At 39.9% G+C, this 12,960-nt stretch overlaps 1 protein-coding gene across 1 annotated transcript in view; it reads left to right on the plus strand.

Moving 5' to 3' along the window:
* LOC127577995 (von Willebrand factor C and EGF domain-containing protein-like) overlaps positions 1-12,960 on the plus strand; it is a 189,590-nt gene that overhangs the window by 43,720 nt on the left and 132,910 nt on the right. The window contains exon 4 of the mRNA XM_052029702.1: positions 884-973. Within this exon, the coding sequence (XP_051885662.1) occupies positions 884-973 (90 nt within the window). The remainder of the gene's footprint in view (positions 1-883; positions 974-12,960) is intronic.

Below are 12,960 nucleotides of genomic sequence, written 5' to 3' on the forward strand. Positions count from 1 at the left end.
ATTTCTGGCCTATGACTGGAAATATAGTGTGATACATTGCCAACTATGCACTCACTCACACTTTCTCCAGCTTACTCGCTCTTCAATATCTCTCAATCTCTCACTCACTCACTCACTCTGTCTCAATTCCTCTCTCACTTGCTGAAAACTCTGTCTCTCACATTCTTACTCTCACCCATGCATGTGTCTTTGCCCTGCACACACTTTTGCCACCCTTTACACAAACACACAAATCACCCTTGCTTTCATTCATACTCTCATGCACACCCCTGAAGTTGTTAGCACTTGCTGGACAAGCATTGTGATTGACAGGACTCTCTCATGCCTCCCAGCTGATGGTGGTTAATGCCTAATTAAGGCAGAGAATGCCAAGGTTTGTGTGGAGGTCAGAGCGAAGGCAGGTCTGATTCCTATCCAAGATCCACACATGCCATATCTGTCAGTCTCTGATGCTTATCCCACCAACCTCTGATTTCACTGTCTGTCCCCACTTTATCAGCTGCTGATTCACTTTCTACCCCAACAGTTCTTCAATTTCTGATTCACTTTCACATGCTCCCTTCCAGTATATCCTTATATTCCTTTGTTTCAGGGTATAGAACTCTGATAAACTTCCCCAACAAGGACATATTCTCAGGATCTTTGCTGCATATCCAAGGCAGTGTTGGTTGGAGTATCCTTTAAAATACATTGCTTGTACTTGGTAATGACTGTTGCAATAAAGTGGTTTGGAAAAGTCAAGTAACTGTTTCTAAAATCAAAGAAACTAATTATTGATTGTTTGCAAGCTGTTTCAAAGTTCAACTATTGTGGATTAGTGTAAACATTTTCTCATGGGAGAGTGCTGCCTATTAATCTTTGACCTTTCCTGTTTTGTTTGTAGCTGTGTGTTCTTTTGGATGTGGGAATGGTTACTGTGTCGCACCCAACCTCTGCTTCTGCAGAGGAGGTCAACAAGGAATTTCCTGCTCAGGTAACCATAGCAACTATCAACTGCTTTTGAGATAAGGTAGCTGCATTGTTTGGGTATGAATGAGATAGGAAATTGGAAAGAAGACATTTCTTTTTGTGTGGGAGGTGTATTATCATTGGTTTACTTAAAGATGACTGGTACACATTCTCTGTAATGACATTGATGTGGGAGGTGAAGTCAGCAAATGGGAAATTCTGGTCAATTTTATCTTTTCTAATGAAATTTATAAATGTTGGAGGGTCACGTGTAAGGGCTGGGATTTAATTGATATTTCATGTTTTTTTTAAATTTCAGATGAAGGAATGTCCAGTCACCTTTTCAGTGATACATTATTAAACCACTCTGACATCGATGGTGAGAAAAATGAGCTTCACTTTAGCTCTAAATTGGTAAAATTGTGTTTGTAACATATTTGACGGGTGTTAATGAACTCTGCATAAAAAGGGTCTTTTAAGTATTCCAGTAAAGGCTCCAAACAAGATTATGTACATAAGCAACAGAGTATTTAAAATAATTTATGTAAAGGATTAGTTGTGTTTGGCTATGATAAAATTTTAAAGCTCTGAAACCAAACTGTAATTATCCTCCAACCCACTCATTTTCAAGTGTAACTGAGATAGGACAGCAGGTAAGCAACCAATAAGCCATATTGGGATTTTAAATAGTGTAATGAGGCTGACATCTTCTGACTGAACCTGGTTTGAAGGATTAACTCTAGATGACTGAGTCTTCTGAGCTTCAGGAAATGGCAACTGAAGGGAAGTACGAACAGCTTTGAAAATAAGTGCCTTACAGCACTGCTTCTGAGCCAGGAGTAACCATTGCTTCCTACACAGCCCTGCCCAATCTCTTTCACTGAACAGTTGTCAGACACTTCACTGTGGGTACCTCCTTGCACGTTGGTGGACAACTGTGGGCGGTCTGATGTCTCCAATTAAAAACGGAAAATGCTGGAAATACTCTAAGTTGGGCAGCATCTGTGGAGAGAGGAGTAGGCAACAAGTACTAATTTTTGCAAAGATTCATAGTGGCTCTCTACCCAAACATGCCACAAATGGCATTAATGTCCCATAAATCAAAATTGATGTGGCTTCTAGATACAGTTGGTTCAATTTTAAATTTGTTAACGAGTGCTGTTAAAATGGATATGTTAACTGTAATCCTTTCACCTGCCATGTAAACTCATTGATCACCTGCAGGTCTTCGTATAGGTCAGTGTTTAAAATGTATTTAAAAGAATATCAGCTTAAAGAAACTGTTATTGAGTGTGCAACATTAAAGTTTCCTAAAACTTGCATTTTTTTAAAAAGTTTTTGTCGCACTTCAAACTATCTTTTGAAGCGCCCTCATGGTTAATACTGTGATTTTCCTTTCTTATTGTATGACTGGTCTCAGTGGACTTGACCTTCTTGGGTGTCAAAACTTCCTGAAACCAATTTATTTTAAACTGCCTGTCTGACCAGATGTTTCCTTCATTCTTCTGCAAGCTTTAATTAAATTATCTCTCGACCAAGCTTCTCTAAAGTGCACCCAACTCCTGTGGGACGGTACATTCTGCTGAGAGTCCAATTTTCTGTTTTACAGTGACAGATATGTGACATAGCTTCTGAGTAGGGATTGAACATGGGTTTAAGAAAAGTGGAATGAGATTTAATGGAAAGGCAATTCAGTATTGTCTGAAACATAGGCATTTCACAGCCAAGGAATCAACTCATTGACTCTGCAATCAGACTCAAGTTGTTCGTTGTGCATTCTGGATAAATTCCGTAAAGGCCTGCTGATTTTGGAATCCCTGGAATTTTTTCAAAACCCACTCCATGTGTTGCATCATTTTCTCTTCTGATAGTATTTGATTCATTTCAAAATGCTCAAGATGAGGATGTAGGATATTTCCGTCTTCTGAAATCTCAAACATTTGCCTTGTTTTCTGTCAGCTGGGCATCTACAATAAGTAACACTCTTAGCCTGAATTACCTGCTGTGTGATTCTGGTACAAATTGTTCTTGTTTTTCTAGTTATACTTGAGCTCTGGAAGAAGGGAAAGCAACTGTGTCCCATGGTTTTAGAAAGCTCGTAAGTGCTTGAATGCAATCTATATTTCCCTTCACACAGTAGGAGGCCATTTCAACCAACCGGATCTACATTGGCTCTTGGGGCAATCCCATTCCTGTAATTTTTCCTGTAATTTATTCTCCCCACACTTCCATCAACTCCCCCCAGATTCTACCACTCCCTTAAGCACCAGGGAAAATTTACACAACTAATAAACCTACCAACCAGCATGTCTTTGGGATGTGGGAGGAAACCCATGCAGTCATGGGGAGAATGTACAAACTCCACACGGGCAGCACTGGAGTTCAGGATTGAACCTGGGTTGCTGGAGATGTGAGGAGGCGGTTCTGGTCACTGCGCTAGTCTATTGTGTAGCCTTTTAAAAAAAGAAAAATTAACTGTTGTTTTCTGCACTGTGAACAGGTTTGTTGCCAACAGAGCCGTAATATTCAAAGATATATTAAAAAACACTTCCCCTGGGTGCAGAGTAGACTTGTCCAAAGATATTTCTTGCAGTAAATGGGTTACTGGTCCCACACAATTTCCCAAATAGGCAAAGGCCAGTTTGGTGAGGGCCAGATTCCTGCTGGGATTTGGTCTTCTATATGTTAATTGGAGGTAAATACCTGAGTATAAGAACAAGAGAATACATTAGCATATTATAAATGATGCTGAATAGAAGGAGACACTGCGAATGACTTTATTACAGAGTTGGACTTGGAACAGCAGGCATTCAGCCAACTGGGAACAATTACTAAGGCTGACAGTGCGAGGGAGCTGGATTTAATTTAGTAGAGTTTCATTCAATTTACAGGATTTTCTGGGGAAGTTACTGAGTTCATCACATGGAGGAGCTGCATTAGAGTATCCCAAGTGGAAATGGTGCAATTAAATATATTGAAGCACAGGGGAGTCATTCTGAAGGCTATATTTTTGATAAAGAATAAATTGGTTCGAAATTAAAATCCTGCCAGAGGCTTCATTTTCTTTAGAAGCCTTTCTGTTGGCTGATCATATATCATAACCATCTTGAATGCTGTGTTGACATGTACCTCTTTCTGTCATGCATGACTAAAAACTTCCTCTATTTCCATTCATTCTTTCCCTTATTCTCACTAAGGTAATTTCAGAGATTCAACCAAGCCATGAGTTGTCTTAGGTCATTAGAAGCCACTGTTAAGTACCTGGAGTCCCCTCCACCATTCAGTCAAGCACAAAAGAAGATAAGAAATTTGAGCAGGAGCAGACAATATGGCCCTTCAAACCTGCTCCACTGTTCAACATGATCGTGGCTGATCTAATTTTTGTCTCGGTTCCACTATCCTGTCCCCCATTTATCCTTGACTTCCTTGCAGACAAAATCTGTCTACCTCAACCTTCAGTATGTTCAATAATTTGACCTCCACAATTCTATGGGGTATAGAATTCCAAAGGTTCACAACCCTCTGAAGAAAGAAATTCCTCCTCATTTCTGTCTTAAAAGGGCAAATATTCTGAAATCTGGCACTTTAGTTCTTGATTACCCCTCCCCCCCCCCCCCCAACCCCATGAGGGGAAATATCCTTTCAACATATAACTTGTCAAGCTTCTCCAGAATCTTACAAACTTTGGTGTGGTCACATCTCTAGAATTCTAAACTCCACTATGTATAGGCTCAACCTGCTCCACCTTGTAATACATACCAGGTATCAACATAATGAATCTTTTCCGAACTCTATCCAAAGCAAGTATATCCCTCTGTTTTCCTTTCTTTTCAAAAAAAGAGAACAAACTATATGAGTATTCCAGATCTGCTCTCACCAACAACCTGTTAAGTTGTAACATGCACCACTATTTGAAATCTCTTTATAATAATGGACAGCATTCCATTTACCATCTTAACTACTCGCTGTGCTTACACGATAACTTTCCAGATTTCATACACAAGGACACCCAGCAAAATTCTGTAGTTTCTTTAAACAATACTCTGAACTTAATTCTCTCTCCACTTGCCCACCTTTGCTCCATATCCCTTATTAGCCTTGTGTAACAAACATCTATCATCCCAAGCCTTTAAACCTCCAATGCCCCAGCATCTGTTGCCTTTTGGATGAAAGAAGTGAGACTTCTATTGGTCTATGCCTGATTTCTGGTTTCTCTTTGAAATGGTTTTGATCTTATTTTGGATTGTATCCTGGCTCTGGATTTTAGGATTATAATTGTCTTGATTTGGTTTTCAGAGGGAATATGTTTTCTCCCTTATCAGGTCCTTTTAATATTTTAAACAGATAATTTCTCTTAAAGGAACCTATCAATCATCATTTTCCTTTGCAGCCACAAATCATTGTGAATTTATGCAGTAATTCTCAGCATTGCATGCTGCTCATGGATATCAACTACTATCCAAGCAGGTCAAATCATAGAGCACAAATCAGACCTTCAATCTTCCTAGACTGTATGGCTCAGTAACACCTTAAAAATATACTTAGCCAATATTATTAGGTGTAAAATAATTCTTTATCTCATAAAATAAACATTTTTAGTTGTATATTGGATAATGAAAAGCTAATGCTCTAAGGAAGCTGCCAAGAGCATTGCAGTGTTGGAAAACTGAAAACAGAAATTTTAATACAAGGAATACCAAGATAAATCAGCTTTCAGATGGCATTGTGCTCAGATTTCAAATATCATCACATTCTTGTTGAAATCAGTTTTGTTGCACAGTTTTTACACACTCCACCTACGTCTCCTTCCTGAAAGCATTCTGTCTTCAAGATCTGCTAATCCTTACATTAAGTAACTACATCCACAGATATTGTTCAGTGCGTAGAAGAATGACAGATCTACTCAAAATGTAGTCTTGAATTCTCTTTGGAGGCCCCTGCAGACCCATTCATCTTTCCCTGGCATTCTGCAGCTTTTGGGAGCCAACAGTAAGCATGACAGGGCAACCTCTGCAACAAGTGGCCGTTGAATAGGGGAATAGACCGTGACTGGCTTTGATCTGCAGGGCACTAGAAGGTTGTTTCCGCTTGCCTCTTGAGTTAACAGTTCTTTCATTGTACTAGTATGCTTAGAAATTCTCTGTTTGGGGATGGGGCTTAGTACCCTTAGTTAAGTCAATGCAAAATTTCTTTCAAGTCGGATTTCAAAATATAACTTGTATTTCAAGACGCCCTTCTCCTTTGTTGATGACTAGTGAAGCGTTTAATCTGCATACTACTCTTTAAACTGCCGTAGTTATTGAAGAGCTCTGTTATAACTACCAGCAATTGTTCCGTAGAGTGGGCTTATTTTTATCACATGTGCAACACCACTTAAACCATGTTCTTAGGGTAACTTTTAAACAGAACAGAACAGTTTTGTCACCAGTAATTTTGATAATAAAAATGAAATGGTAAAAGATCAGTTTTTAATTGTTTTAGAGGAGGTTTAGTCTTAATAGATTGGCTTATTTGTGATGTATGAATAAACAGCCGAGTTTAGTGTTTTAATTTACCGAATGGTTTTGTGAATGAATAATTGGATGCTTTAAAAATTGCTTTATGAAGGAATGACCTGGTTTGGTATTGTGTGTGAGAATGAAATGAGCTGATCTAGTGTTGCTTTGGAAATAAATAACCAATTTTGGTCTTGGCTTGTGAATAAATTATTTGGTTCTTCATGAATACATAGAATGGTTTTGGCATGATTTCATGTTGCTATTTTAAACGTTGCTACCAAAAAGCTATATTTCTCAGTCTACTGAAGAGGAACACTAATGGAGAAATTTTAGAGGTATCTTGTTGATTGGGAGTTTCTCTGTAAACAAAGAGGGCTGTGATGATAATGTTCTGTCAAGACATGCTTTAGAAAGGATCCTAAAAATAACATTCCCTGTATATAACAATGGTGTTTGATATGCAGGAAATTGATCACCCTCACTGTATAATGAAAATATTGATGATGAAAGCCATTTTGATGACAGGACTTATTCCCCCAGGTAGAGTGTATGTAGAATGTTGGTTACATCCAAGCAATCATCATTAAATTGGAAAGTGACAGACTAATATCAGTGGCTGTAAAGAAATTAAATACCAAACAGGCACCTGCTTTTTTTCCAATGAAAAATGGTTAAAAAATAGATTTGATTCAAAGAAAAATTCCACCTAAAATTTGAAGTTAGTTTTGGCCTCTGCATTGCGGTTACCTGCAGTTCAACACAGCCGCATTCTAGTTTGTTTTGTGTGCTTGCAAAAGCTCTCTGCTGTGGTAACACCAACAGTCTGTTGCAGGAATGCTGCATGCAGAGTGGAGCAGTGTACATTGGACTGAAATAAGGAATATGATCTGTGAAGCAAGAACTTTGCCATTCAACACTGGGTCCGTCTGCAAAAGAGAGGTGCCCCATTTGTTGAATATATTATCCTCAGTATACTTAAAAATACAGCATTCCAGAGACTCAAAAAAAATCTTGTTAGCGGGGAGTTTTGAAATTGCCTGATGAACATTTTTCATCTGAACTTTGAGCCAGCTATTGATGATTTGCTGAGGATTTTTCTCTCCAGGGCCATTATGGGGTATGTTATGCTGCTATCACCATAGGATATAAATATTGTGGGCACAGTGACTGCAAACTCTGTGTCGGATTTTTCCCCTGTGCATTCCAGTAGTTGTATGGTATGTTTATCATGCCATTGTCTGTGTTGGCTCATGCTGGCTATTCCTCTGCCTTTGTCCAGTCACCATCTGGTGGTTGTTTTTAAATTCCCTGCTGTTGTCCTGCTGTCCACTAACTATCCTATTTCTATGTTTCTCTTGAAGTCCTTCTCTAATGCTTTCTGCTGGTTTACCAGCTATCTGTTGGCTCTTACTGTTTCCTTTTGGCCTAGTGATTGGCTTTTGCTTCGGTTTAGATCACTGCTTGGGTGTAGCTGTGTAGGGGCTCTCCTGCAGCCTTGGAATCTGAGTATGGATTCTCTGATATACTCCAGAGAATCCACACTAGCAGTGTGCAGTCTCCAAAGTTGTGTGTGGCCTCTCCAAGTTTTCCTGCTGGACCATGAGTTGTGTGTGATCTCTTTTGGGTTTCCTGCTGGTTCAGGAGCTATATACCTCTACTATCGAGTTTACAGCTGAACCATTAGCTGCGTATGGAACCTCCTAGGTTTCTGGCTAGCAAACTCTCTTGTGTTTCCTCCAATTTGCACAGACTTTGGTAGCTGTAGGTGGGATCATCAATGTTTCTCGCTGGAACAGTAGCTGTATACTGCCACTTCTATATTCCTGCTAAGCTGGGGTCCGCCTGTGGAAGCCTACATTTCCGGCTGGAGTAATTGCTGTGTGTCAGTTCTTCTGATTTCCTGCTGAACTCGGTGCTGTGTGGGCCTCCTAGATTTCCTGCTCAACCAGTGGCTGTGGGCAGATTCTCCTGTCTTTTCTGCAGATCCATTGTTTTTTTTCATGGACACAGCTAGATTTCCTTCTGGCCCAGTACCTGCATGCAGGCACTCCTAGGTTTTCAGTTGGACTAATAGCTGCATGTGAGCTATCCTTTCCAGCTGTGTCAGAATCTGTGTGTGGGTTCTCCCAATTTGTTGCTGATCTGATAGCTTTATATTGGTATTTGCTCAGAGTATTTTTTTTGCAGACTTCAGATGCATGATAGGTGTGTAAAGGCTCTACTGGATTTCCTGTTGAGCCAGTTGTGCGTGGGCTCTCCTGGGTTTTCTGTTGGTTCAGTATCTGTGCACTTTTGGTTCTAACACCTTGGGAGACTTGACTGGAAGGTGTGACTCATTCTCTGCTAATACCTCTTCTCCTAAAGATGCTATTTCTTGCTAGATTACACTGGTAAAGTTATCGGGCTAACGGTCCAGTCACCTGGGGTGACGATTCAGAGATATTGAGCATAGCACCTGTGGAATTTAGATTCATTTAATTAAATACATTTTGGAAGTAAAATTAATATTAATAATGGTTATCATATTACCATGAAACAACTGGATTGGCATAGGAAAGCACCTATTTCATAAATATTCTTTAAGTTAAGTAACCTGCAATTCTTGCCCTGTGTGGTTTATAAGTGACTCCTGACTCTCAGTAACTGCTTTCTCAGCTGCTCTTTGAAATGGTTGGCATGTACTCCTGAAGACGGTTAGTCATAGGTAGTACATGCTGGCCATGCCGTGAATGACCAAAATAAAATCTGCCAGCCTTGAATGTTGTTAGATTATTTTAACATGGTGAATTGCAATTTAGCTCAATATTGTCTGCAAAGTGATATTCTCACATATATTGGACACTTCCTCTTGGGAGAAATTGAAAAGTGTGATCAATAGGAGATGATTTTTAACTCCTCTGTTTTTAAAGACAACTGGCCACTGCTTTGAGTTTGTAGATGAAAATGTCAAAGTATAAGTGAATGTCAACAATCACATAAACCATTAGGAGTGAGACAAGGGAATGATAAATCTGGTTTCTTTTTTTGATAGAAGCAATCTCCCTGTTTATTGAGAGAGGGGAAGCTGCTACGTTACTTCCAATCAGTTGCACATTCACAATTCTACAAGACCAGCTTGGGGCCAATGAGCAGACTCTACCTGGATGACTGACTGCTTGGCCTGGAACTGATAACTGCTTTCACACTAACCTTCCTGACCTCTGCCCATCAGCAGGCCACATCATGCACACCAAAGTCTGTCTGTACTTGGATATTTTTACATGTTTACAGGTTCAGCTGTTCAGCTGTCTGTATTCAGCTCTGTATCCTGTTTAAAAGAATTTAGAAATATGTAGTAGACAAATATTTTTACTTGATTTCATTTCTCCCAAAGATAGTAATTCTTGCCTGTGCTACTAGATCCCCGAGGTGCCTTGAAAAATTAACTATTTTCATCTTGAAATGAATATCAGTGAACAATTTGACCAAGGTTGGTGAAGGGGGATGGGCGGGTGGGGGATGATTATCATGGTATCATTATTCAGTGCCCGTATATCCCTTTTCTCCAACAGATACATTAGTTGTCAGAGCACAAATCTTGACTTGGTTTGATTTTTCTAAGTCAGGGACCAGGTCAAGTTGAGGAAAAGGATACCATTCATAGTATTAATGAATTGCTGATCTTTTGGGTGTAATGTTGGCCAACAGGAAATGTGGCTCACAAACAACCCAGAACAGAGGTCTCTGGTGTTTAACCAAATTACCTGTGTTGTAGTGAGTATTTGAAATTTCTGATGGTCCTTCTCTGGCTTAAGGTAGAAGACTTTGAGCATTCCTACTACCTATATGTAACAATGTAAATGAGCTATGCAGTTATCTTAAGTGCTACAGCTTGCAGAGGAGCTGGGCAATATGAAAAACTGCCTGATTTCCACGTTTAGCTACTGGTGTGGTCACCAAAAGCTGCAGTTCAATTTACTCCTCAACAACTGTGAGCACTATTGGTTTTAGTGCAAAATCCAGAACACGAGATTTTAGTAATATTGAAGATGATTGTTTAATAGTATAAATTCCCCATCAAATTAGACAGGATAGATGTGTTCAAAGGATGAGTAGTTGTATTTCTGGAAAGTGAAAGGATTGTGGCAAGATGATAAATGGTCAGATAGGCCAAGCAAGCAATAATCAAGAAGTGTTAATTTGTTGAGCAAGTGTTCTGTTCCCAATAATCCAATGTTTATGTTCTTGCAGCTTTTCATCTTTCTTACTCACGAATATCTCCCTTGACATCTGGCTGTTTTGTTTCAAAGATTCTCAAGAATGCATTTTGAGACTGGTGAGAACACCCCTACCAAATAATTTCTCTGCCGGTTGAAAACAGATTTATTGGGCCCCAGTGTGTCTTTAACATCTTACAACTCACTTATCATACCATTCTGCTCCTCCCTTAGTAGATAGAGTGAAAGATGGCTTCCGGGAACAGACCAAATTTTTGGCAATGTTTTTATACTGAACTAGTCAGATACTCCTGGAGCTGGATAAGTATATATTAGGGAACAACGGCAGAGTTGTTTATATTGCCTTTTTCATGCATTCCAAATCAGGTTTGGCATTGCCAGATTAGGAATAAAACTCCCAATACTTGGCCCCAACAAACAAGTATCACCTATAACATTCAAGTGACAATACTTGATTAGGGGGTTCTTGTAATTTTATGTATCCCCAGAGTCAATTCCACCTTGTGCACAAAGCTGCTAGGAGGAAGTATTTACAGGCAGTTGGCAGGAAAGTTGACTGTGAACATGGGTCTCCAGCCAGTCCCCTTCTTGGGCAGAAATTGAGGTACTGAGATGGTGGAAGGTCTCAAAGCATAAATACTTTCCATTACTTCTATCTTTTTCTTGCTAAAATTTTAACTGCATAATCCAGTCCATAAGGGCAAAGGATTTCTGGTGATCTGAAAAGTGAAGGTAGGGATATAATAAAGGCTCATTGTCTCTTTCTCCTCTTGTCTGTCTATATGTAGATATCTCCCAAAATGCAGCTAAACTCAGTTTCCCTAAACCTTGCCAGATTACTACCCTCGCCCCAGCTCCAGTGGTAGTTGACTCAGCTTAATCCATTCACCACAGCTCAGCACTTATTTAAATGGACATTGCTTCACATTCATGCCTTGGCAAAGAGAGCAGAAAGGAAGGCCCTCCTGAAAAGATCTCAACATCTTTGCGTCTTGTCAAAATACTCCACGTTGGGCATTAGTGACAGAATAAGCAACGTGATAGGGAGAGGGTTGGTTTAGTAAGGGACAGAATGCCAAGATTAAGACAAAGAGGTGGACCTGGCTGTGAAGTTGACTGATCAGCAGAAGACAGAGATCCAGGATAATGGACAGTTATTCAGATTGGCAGGATGTGTCCAGTGGCATCCAAGAGGAATCTGTATTTGGGCTGCAACTAGTCATTGTAATTGTAAATGAGTTAAATTTTGGGATAGAAAGATGTCCATTTGCTGTCACTTGAGGCTATTTTGCTTCCACTATAGTTCTGAGGATTCTGTAGTGGCTGATGAGTTCTCTACAAGATTCACAGACTCTCTACAGAGGAAGCAGCTGATGTTTGATGGGTTCATGGGAGGGGTTGTTTTGGTGTTGTGTACTCCTTCCACTGTTTGTGCTTGGTCTTTAACATACTCCCTTTGTAAAGACTCTAGGTTTTTGATGCTCCCTCTCCACTTTAAGCTGTCATGGGCCAGGGATTCTGATTGTCAGAATTTTTTTCAAGGAGACTTTGAGGGAGTCCTTAAAGTATTTTATCAGTCCTCCTGGAAATCCCTTGCCATGAAGGAGCTCAGAATAGAGACCTTGGTGTCACACATGCAAGCAATGTATTCTGCCCAACACACAAAGTGCTGAAGGAACTCAGTGTGTCAGGTAGCATCTATAGAGGGAAATGACAGGTGACGTTTTGGGACAAGACCTTTCATCTGGACCCTTCTGTGCACTTGGCACTTCTGGATGAAGACTGTTGCTGTGCTTCAGCTTTCTCTTTTGCACTGATGTGCTGGGCTCTACCATCATTGAGAATGGGGATATTTGTGGAGCCTCCAGTAAGCTGTTTAATTGCTCCCTACCATTCACAACTGGATGTGGCAGGACTGCAGAGCTTAAATTTGATGCGTTGGTCGTGGGATTGCATAGCCCTGTCTATTGCATGATATTTGTGTTGTTTGGCATGCAAGTAGTTCTGTCTTATAGCTTCACCAGGTTGATTCCTCATTCTGAGGTATGGCCTCTTGACAGAACAACTTACTCTTGTTTCTATGTTCCTTTTGAGTGCAAGAGAATTGTTTAGTGGTTATTATGCAGAGGCACTGTTGTTAGAGATGAGCTATGGGGCAATAACTGCTCAAAACTTTGAGGATTTTTGTGGGTATAACATGGAACTCTCTAATATTTCTAAAGGAGTCAGGTATGTGTTGATTTCTTTCTTTCTTTGGCCATCTAATACTAGAAGACTTTTCCAGCTGGTTACAATAA

The sequence above is a fragment of the Pristis pectinata genome, chromosome 14, assembly GCF_009764475.1.
Source record: "Pristis pectinata isolate sPriPec2 chromosome 14, sPriPec2.1.pri, whole genome shotgun sequence".
In the NCBI taxonomy this organism is placed as follows: domain Eukaryota; kingdom Metazoa; phylum Chordata; class Chondrichthyes; order Rhinopristiformes; family Pristidae; genus Pristis; species Pristis pectinata.